At 35.1% G+C, this 10,556-nt stretch overlaps 1 protein-coding gene across 1 annotated transcript; it reads right to left on the bottom strand.

The window, feature by feature from the left end:
* Positions 1-1,069: 1,069 nt before the first annotated feature.
* LOC112527049 (thaumatin-like protein) lies at positions 1,070-1,938 on the bottom strand. Its single transcript, XM_025137527.1, has 2 exons — positions 1,893-1,938; positions 1,070-1,811 (listed from the first exon to the last, which is right to left on the bottom strand). The coding sequence occupies exons 1-2, from the start codon at positions 1,936-1,938 to the stop codon at positions 1,147-1,149; spliced, it is 711 nt and encodes a 236-aa protein (XP_024993295.1). The 3' UTR covers positions 1,070-1,146.
* Positions 1,939-10,556: the final 8,618 nt, after the last annotated feature.

Below are 10,556 nucleotides of genomic sequence, written 5' to 3'. Positions count from 1 at the left end.
CCCAAGGCAATGAATATATGACTGATTTGCGTGATCAGATTGCAAATCAATTAATGTTGAATGCTTGAAATTAATATTTGTAAGCGAACTATTTGTACGCAAACAATTATGTTAAAGACTTGTAATGACTTTTTGTTCGTTGTTGATGGTTTGTTGTTGTTTCCTTTGTTGGTCCTTATTTTAATAGTGGTTTTGCTTTACGAAAATTTGACTTTTTGTTCTAAATTATGAAAATCGGTAATATGTTAATATATTGAGTATCAATATATTTTCGTAAGCAAAAAAGAATTTGAAATTATATTTAAATTTTTTGATAAATAACATTTTATGTTAGCTCTTAATACAATACATATGGTAAACAATAATTTTCAATCAGCACTTACTCCAGAAAGAGGGACATAATAGTCTTTTTGACATAATAGTCTTTTTGACATAATCAGCACTTAATAAAAAATGTTTGGTAAACAGGAAAATCCAATCAGCACTTACTCCAGTCAGACCTCTTACCACAGTCAGACATCTTACCCCAATCAGCACTTAACAAAAAATGTTGGTAAACGGCCCCTTAGTCTAGCTTAACTTTTAACAAGATTTAGATAAGTTTGGTAAATATTTGTTATTATCCTTTCATTGATCTTGTAATCTCTTTCATATAGCTAAGAATCTTTTCCTTTGACAGGGTTTGTGAACTTGTAAGAGTTCAGTCCTCATGAGGCTTAATATGACATAAAATTCCCAATGTCATATTCTCACATAGAGGCTTCCTGAGGCTTACGAGCAGCGAAGTTGTGCGTGCTTATGTGTGAGCATGAATCAGCACAGATTTATGTGGTAACATTTTGTTAGCACAAACAGCTTTCTAGTCACAGACTGCACAAGCGTTTTAAGAGTGAGTAGGATATTGAAACAACGCAATTGACACTTTCAAAACTCAAATAATCGGTTTACTAACATATCTCGTTGATGTATAAATAATGAAACGACTCGATTAAAATCAGTGGCCACAACTAGCAGTCATAAATCATTTCATTTATTTGCTGCAAATCTTAATAACCATTGATCGTCAAATGCGAGACATAGGTGTTTTTAAGGAAATTAACAAAACACGATCAAGTAAATTAGAGACAATAGGTGTCTGTAACGAAATTAACAAAATACGATCAAGTAATTGGTTTCTCGGCACGTATAAGTACTTGCTGGGTCGTCATAAGCATACGTATACGCAGTCGGACAAGCCCGTTTGAAGTACTGTGAGTACCTTGTTGGCTTGCATCGGTTTGCATTTTGAAACGGCCCGGTGCAACAATATTCTGGCGTCTGAAACGCCGTGCATGCACTCTTGCAGGCCACAACCTCCCCACCATCCCCTCGAACCTGCAGATTAGGGGGGCAATATAGGTTCAAGTTGGTGTCACACCTAATACTGGGGCAAATRCCCGAAYCACCATATGGGAATATGGAGATGGGCAGGTTGAAGCCATCCAAGAGGCTCACATCGTAAAAATCCAATGGGCTGTCGAGGGTAAACTCAGCTAAGGAGGCTGGYGGTTSACCGMTTGCACCGTTGCAGTRGAGACCMGTTSCACAGTCGCCRGTGRTGCAGGTTCCTTCACCGTAAACATTAAATGTGCATCCAGTTCGGCCCCAGAAGCGGCCTGACCACCCTTTTGGGGTGGTCACGTTTCTTGATTGTTGCGGTTTCAGTTCGAGACCACCTTCCATGAGTTGGGGTTGGCCTGCCGAAGCTTGGATCCCCGACCATATGGTTTTGTTGCATCTGTTTTCTAATGTAAAAAGCACCGCATTGGCTCCTGCAGAAAAGATCACACCGTAAAATATCATCTCAAGACGAAAATGCAAGGGAAGAACAAAGATGAATATCTAATAATTACCGATAGAAATGAAAAGCAGAAGAAGTGAGATATGCAGAAAAGCCATTGAACAAGGGTGGCAAAGTAGAGGGAGGAATAAAGGTTCAGGTATTAAGAACGCGTTTATATAAGAAAAATGTAGGAAGGTTTGTGGAGTTGCCAACCTAATGCTCTTTAAATATTAGTAGAATTTGGGTTACGCAGGTATGCAACACAAAGTTTGCCACCCTCGTTGTTATGTAAATGGTTGCATTATCTAGATCCTTCATATATATATATATATATATATATATATATATATAGACTTGGGATCATGTGAGACCAATGATTTTTCGTGAGACCCGTAAGACCAATTCTCAACCCTTGGATTAGATCTACAATCGTCGGATCTGAACATTCATAAATGCCACGAGACTTCTCAATAATTACAAAATTGTCACCGTACAACTTTAAACCATTAGATAATTAGTTTATAAAGTTGATCAATGAACATAAATTGGTCTTACGGGTCTCACGAAAAACCTTTGGTCTCACGTGAACCCAACCCTATATATATATATATATATATATATAAATCATGCATAAGCTTTACGTGATCATTCTAGTTTGTACGTGGGCCTGGTTAAGTTGTATTCCAAGGTTTGTAGTTAAATAGTAGGCACTTAAACTTAAGTTGGGGGGTGTTAGGTACATTTTGGTCATGCTATTTTCTTCTCTTTGGGAAGAAAGCTTGGTAGTGTGTGTGTGTATATATATATATATATATTTTTTTTATTAACCTCGATATCCAACCCGTTATTCAAGCCGACTAATTCCATGGCGACCACTGCTTTGCAGATAATCCGAAGTCACAGCATTTGAACCTCCGTGGCCACATGAAGATTTTTATTCCTCCTTGGTAGCATGTATATTGCTACTTCGATCACAACATTAAAGGTTTACAATGTTTAAAAATATAGTTTAAGAGAAAATGATACGTAAACCCTAAATTATATATTATATATAACTAGTTATGTATCCATGCGTGATGTTGCGAAAATCATATCGATTTTGAAGCCGAGAAATTAACTATAGCCTGTTTCATGTTTTCTTCAATTTTCCGTCTCTATGCTATGTTTTTATGTGGTACATAAATGGAAAGTTAATATGTTTGATTGGTGAATTGAAATTACTTGATAATGAGGTTTTTAATACCATAACATTTGTTGTTCCTAGGTATGAACAACTAACAAATAATGAGGTAACTTTCAGTTATTGGCAAATTGATACCAAAATGGTACACAATCATTAGTCGACGTTACAGTAAAATTGATTTTATAGGATACCTAAAATAAAAAAGTGTCTTAAACGAATAATTAACATGACACAAGTTTATAGAACAAAACCAAAAATCGTCATATCTAAAAGCGTTACAATAAGTTTATAAGACGATTTTAGCCGTTTTAACAAGTCTTTTCGACGCTTTTAAAATAAAGTGTCGTATTAACTATTTTATACGACACTATTTGAAAAAGTGTTCGGTAATGAAAAGTGTCATACCAAAATATGGGTTTATAGGACACTTCTCAAAAATGTTCTATAAAATAGCTAGTAAGACACTTTCTTTTAAAAGTATTGTAAAAAACATGATAAAACGCTTAAAAGTGTCCTATAAACTTATTGTAACATTTTTAGATATGACGTTTTTCGGTTTGATCCTATAAACTCATGTCCTATAAAGTATTCTTTTAAGACGTCTTTTCTTTTTAGATATGTTATAAAATCAATTTTGTGATAGTGTAAAGTGTATCATGTAGCTGCTCTCTTTTTGGTTTTTAATGAATGAAACGAAGACATTTTGGTAATATGCGTGTTATTTGTTGTTGGCTAATCATGAAGATGCTCATGCGGCTAATGGCCTAATGCCACTTACCTGTTCATGTGGTACTTTTTTTTATTAACTTCCATATCTAACTTGATATGCGAGCTGATTAATCTTAAAGTGACCATCTCTTTTGTGGGTATTTAGAGTCATCATATTTGAACCTCTATGGCTACAATAAATAATCTAAGACCTACAGCTAGACACTTTGACTTTTAAAGTCCAAACTTAAACAAATCGGGTGGTTTCCATGTGCTATATACTTGATGTGCGATGCAAAAGATTTCGTTTATTGCTATTTTACCTATGAATATGAATATTGACCAAAAATACATTTGAACTCTGAAATAATTCGATAGTAAATGAAAACAACATATAAAACGAATTTTCAAACAAAACCTCACAAGATTGCTTGATATGGTTCGGTCCATGATGAGTCGAACTACGTTTCCAATCAGTTTTTGGGGATATGCTTTAAAAACTGCTACAAGGGTCCTAAATCTTGTACCAACGAAGAAGGTTTCCAAAACACCTTCTGAAATATGGAGTGGAAAAGTTCCTTCACTTGCATATTTAAAAATCTAGGGTTGTGAGACTTACGTACGTCGTGAAGCTCAAGACAAACTAGAACCCAGATCAGAAAGGTGTTATTTTGTTGGATACCCAACTGATTCTTTCGGATACTTATTTTATAAGCCTTCGGAGAACAAAGTGTTTGTTGCTCGAAGGGAAATCTTCCATGGAAAGGGAACTGATGTCCAAAGAGGCTAGTGGGAGCCAAATTGATCTTGAAGAAATTTAAGAGTCGACCAACATGGAATCTGGCATTGACACTAGTTCTCATCGACAGGTTGTAGAACCTGTAGTTGTTGAGCTCCAAAAAGAGTAATTGAGGAATCTGACATCCAACCATCACCTGTGCGCAAGTCTGATAGAGTGCGTTGTGCACCAAAAAGATATAACTTACTCATATATGATGGTGACGATACACAAGTAGATCTTGATGAGCCTACCAGTTATCAGGAAGCCATGGCGGGACCTAAGGCCGCTAAATGAAAAGAGGATATAGAGAGCGAGATGCAATCCATGTATGATAATAAAGTCTGGGACTTGGTTGATCAAACACCCAGTCAAAAGAAGGTGGGGGTGTAAATGGATCTTCAAGAAGAAGACTGACATGGATTGCAAAGTACACACATACAAAGCTAGACTGGTGGTGAAGGGCTACACACAAACTCGTGGTGTAGACTATGATGAAACATTCTCACCAGTGACTATGTTGAAATCCATCAGGATATTCATTGCCATAACAACATTTCATGACTATGAAATATGGAAGATGGATGTAAAAATTGCCTTAATGGTAAGCTAACTGAGGATGTGTTTATGACATAGCCTGAAGATTTTGTACAGTCCGAGCATCCTTATAAAGTATGTAAACTTAAGAAGTCCTTTTATAGACTTAAGCAAACTTCTCGTTGCTGGAACATGTGCTTTGATGAGAAACTCAAAGAATTTGGATTCATGAGAAGTGAAGATGAACCATGCGTATATGTCAGAACTAGTGGAAATAATGTAGTCTTCCTTATGTTGTTATTATAGGTTTTCTCCTAGATGAGATAGTCAAAGAGTTAAAACACTCACTTGCTTCGTTTTCTACAACATCACATGATGTGTCGATCTTGAATAAAACCCTTAACCATGTTATGGGTTGTCTTTCCATCAAATGTTCATAAGCATGGGGAGACAAACTTTTAATTTCATGCATAATTCCTTCAAATTCTTGTGGTGTCCCTGACTTAGATGCAGCCCAAAACAAAGATCTGAATTGGATTCCGGTGTACTTCTTCTTGAAATTGGTGTATATGTGTCTAGCACATTGACGATGCTCAACAAATAGGAATACCTCTTTAACAGCTTCAACGAGTCCCTTTATTAACATAATGCAATTAACTAATTAGAATATCACATTCATAATAGATTAACAAGTGTGTGCAGTTAATTATTAGTATACTATTACCTTATGTTGATCTAACATCAATGTTACTCCTAACCCATCGGTTAATCCAATATCCTCCATTAGAAAATTTAAAAACCACTTCCAACTGTCTTTATTTTTAACCTCCACCACTGCCCATGCAAGAGGATATATTTGGTTGTTACCATCTTTCCCTATCACACTTAGCAACTCTCCCTTGCATATGGTTTTTAGAAAATATCCATCCAAGCCAATGAATCCCCTACACCCTGAGAACCAACCTTTTTTAATATCCTTAAAACACACATAAAAAATCTTTGAAAATAATTTCTATTATTTGTTCCTACCTCGACACTAATTTTAACCATTGATCCTGGATTACTCCTTCTAATCTCCTCACGGTAGTCCCATAACTTTTCATAATGCTCAATTAAAGTCGTTTCTACTTCTCCCAATGCCTTGGCCTTAGCCCTTTGGCATTGACTCAACTGAACAATGCACTTGCATTTTTTTTAGAATGGATTCCTTCAAATCAACTAACTTGATAGATGGGTTTTATGTAATCTTCCTTCCATATTGTTTAGGAATCCAATTGGAATTCACAAGTGAACCTAACATGTAACTTCTCCCACACTTGTGCTCATTATTTAGTGACTTGACTTGGAATGATTTTTCATCCTTCATCCAAGATGCCTACAATCTCCATGGACAACTACTTTCATATCCTTTATTAGGTGGTCCACACACAACATGTAACTTGTCTTTGCTGTTTTTTAGATATCTTCATTGATAACAATATGTCAAAAAAACGTTAGTAATTACATAATAGATGTATGTAAGTAAATAAGATAAGTAGCATACCTAAGTTGAAAGCCATTTGAAAGCGGATAATTTTTCAAACAATTCTTTAACTCCAAGGCCGATGCATATCATTTACCAACTTGAGGTTTCATAAAGTTCCAAGGAACATTTGGATTGTGAATTGGAAGTTCATTGGTTTTGGCCTCATCATCTTCAACCATTTCATTTTCGGAATTAACGACGTCTTCAACAAACCTATCCCTATCGTACTCATCAGACAATTCTGTCAAAAAACCATCGTATTGATATGGTTGTGGTTGTACCTCATTTTTTATTTCCATGTTATCATCTATAGGGACTCGAACATTTGCATCACAAGAATGTACTGCATGTTCAACATTCACATCTTCCACTTCCCTATTGATTTTTCGCATTCTAACCTTTCTAATCTCATCATCCCCTTCCGATAATGATCTACACTAGCAACCTTGTCATCATCAACATCGAAAAACTAATCTCATCATTACTACCAGTAACATAATCCTTTTCAAGGGTATCATCATAATTACTATTCAAGAACTCACTAATATCAATATTAATGTGATCTATAAAAATTTCCAATCGTACCGACAACATACCATAACTAAAAAACCTTTCAACATTTGCATCACTATCAAGGGGTTTCAATCATTTTTCCAAATCTGTGTTAGGAACCCTATAGTACATTCGACTAACTTCAGATGAAGTAAAATCTTCAATGCGTTGTCTTAGGCTTCTAATACCTATGTTACTTACATCAAAATCTTTCAAATTTGCAACTTTACCTCCATAATAAAATGGATTTGTTTGGAACATGCCACCATTATTGCCAAATTGATCTTCATATTGGTTCTCTTCAAACCTGAAAATAAACTTTTTTGAAAATCTCAATATGAAAATATGGTAGCAACATAAAATTGCTAGGAACATATCGACTAAAATGCATCTCCTCTTTTCTATACTTAATACAAACACATGGTGTGCATAAGCACATTGCAACTAAAATCCTCGTCAAACATAAACATGCTTAAAGATCCAAACATTATTTAAAAAAGATAAAGAAAACCACTAAAAAGAAGTAAGAATTACCAGGAATCCAAGAATAGTTGTTTTCTTCTGTTGGAGACTAATGGATTAAGAATCGCATGATGAAAGAACTGACAGGAGAGGATTCATACCTTGTTAACGCCGTTGGTGCCGGGGTCGACCGGATAGGCAGCCGGAAGACGTAAACAACGACGTCTAGGGCAACGATGGCTAGGGCTGAAGGCGTGAGCGCCGAAGGAGAGAGTCGAGATGATCACAATATAATAACTGGACTCTTCATTTACTTATTTTGATTTGTTAATCTTTTTTTAATAGTAATGATGATTTGGCAAGATAATATCCACCAAATATATTTTTTAATTATTATTCGTCAACTCATAATAAATTACATATTACCTGCTCAACACGTTAACCAATCTCTTAAATAAACAAAAAGTTTAATTCAAACTGTTAATTTTGAAAGTTGATTCTCCAAAATATGTTCTGATACAATATTCCCTTATAAGATGGTATAGATTTATGGAAAAAAAAACGTATATTTATATTATTTATTAGGTCATGATTTAACTACATTTTTTTACATATTTTGCATTTTCGAACTTTTATTTGTTTTTGTCAATAATAAATTATTTGCTTGGTTTTTATTATTATTATTATTATTATTATTATTATTATTATTATTATTATTATTTATTTATTTATTTATTTATTTATTTATTTGTTTATTTAGTTATTGTTAAGGTTTATCAATTAGAAAAGTGTTACATTAAATTGGATTTTTGTTGAAAATAGATTTGTTTATCGACAATTTTTACGTTAGCACTTGTCACAAATGGTTTTCTTATCGTTAATTATTGATTGTTTGAGTTTGCCATTAAATATTAATTATTAATTCGCTAGTTCTTGTAATTAGTTAATTATTTAATTTGTTTGATGAATTAATTGATTCGATGTTAATTTAATTTGTATAGATTGATGTTTCAAGTATATAATATCATTTTTTTACTATTTTTAGAAGAATAATATTAAGTTTTTTAAKTTATTTTATTTATAATTGATGTTACTCCTAAACTCACATCCCATCTCCGCCACTAAATAACTCTCGATGATTTCTCTTTGTTTATGACGATAATACAATCTACTCCTATATGTTTTTCAAAAATTATATATCAGTTTTAGGGGTCATTTAACAAATGCTTACTTAGATAAGCGCTTAACAAGTAACAATATCTCACCGGATGAATATAGTAAGGATACAAAATCTTAACTTGTAAGAGCGAGACAAGAACCAAGAGTCTTACCCGATAAGTGAGGGCGACGACTCTTACCATGATAAACACTTACCGGGTAAATTCTTGCATACGATGTTGATTTGGTAGACTAAAATCTTACCCGGTAAGTACATAGTAGTGTTAAATTTTACTGATAAACACTTACCGGGTAAGTGTTTGATAAATGGCCCCTTAGTTCACCAAAGTTGCGTTTGGTAAATGAGATAGGATAAGATACGTGATAAACCTCACTATCCCTCGTTTGATACGGCATGAGACAAGACACGAACTCATCGTCCCATGTTTAGTGCGACATGGGACAAGAACAAAAATTGGGACAAAAAAAAGGTTTTTCTTGTTCCACCAAAATAGGTGGAACAAGATGGAACAAGAATGAGACATAAAGTAAAATATTACTAATTAACTCTCGTTTGATGTATAACCTTTATATGGTATTTATTTTAGTGGTCACAACCGCTAGTTGCGGCACCACTAGCGGTAGCCACCATCGACCACCTCCACCACCTCCACAACCACCATTGTCTATCACCACCTCCACAACCACCATCGGTCATTGATCACCATCGTCCATTGCCACTACCATCGGCCACCGACCACTACCGTTCATCGCCACCACCGTTCATCGCCACCACCATGGGCCACCCCACCTCCACCAAACCACCACCATCAGCTACCACTACCACTACCACTACACTGCACCACCATCAGCTATCACTATCACTACACCACCATCAGCTACCACTACCACTACCACTACACTGCACCACCATCAGCTATCACTATCACTACACCACCATCAGCTACCACTACCACGTCTTCCACAACCACCACCGTCCATCTCCACCACTAGTATCGTTGGCAACCACCACCTCCACCATAACCACCACCACTGCGAACCATCATAGCCACCTCCCACCACATATATAGGCCACAACTACCTCATGCACCACTGTCGACCGTCAGCACCACAACTATCTACCATATTCACGTTCTCCACAACCATCATTGTCCACCAACTACCAATGCTTCTACCTCCACAACCATTGTTGTTGCAACAATCTTCATCGTGTCTTCACCGACTGATAAGGATCTTTCAAACCAAATAAAACATAATTTCTTCTTTATATAAATCGGATTTTTTCAAACTGCCATTAATTATATAAAAAATTTCATTTAAATTTGGTATTTTTTATATTTATGTATATGAAAATTGTGTAAAAATGTTTATAAATTAAATTATTTACTTTATTTGTGTCAATTAGAACTATTATATGATATATATATATATATATAAAATAACTTTTGAGGGCTGTTATGTTCGGTCATAGTCGTACCAAATACCAGACATACACTTATATATATTCTACCCAGTCATGTCCCGTCTAGTTCTGGATAATTCAGTCCTGTCATATCTGCATATCAAACGCTACCTAACGGGTTAAAATATCAAATCCGATTTCAACAACAGTTAAGGACTCGTCGTTTCCTTCGCACTTCACATACTAACGAAGGTGGGTAGCAATCTTTGTGTTGGTATCCCTAATTTTGCAAATATTAATTAAAGACGCTTAGGTTAAAGACCATTAGGTTGGCATCTTCACAAACCTTCCTGCATTTTCTTATATAAACGAGTCTCTATTACCTTACACTTCACTCATCCTTCTTCA

This window comes from Cynara cardunculus (genome assembly GCF_001531365.2).
Source record: "Cynara cardunculus var. scolymus isolate 2C chromosome LG 14, CcrdV1, whole genome shotgun sequence".
NCBI classification, from domain to species: domain Eukaryota; kingdom Viridiplantae; phylum Streptophyta; class Magnoliopsida; order Asterales; family Asteraceae; genus Cynara; species Cynara cardunculus.
The sequence above is the reverse complement of the archived record's forward strand: the minus strand, read 5'-3'. Positions and strand labels throughout refer to the sequence as shown.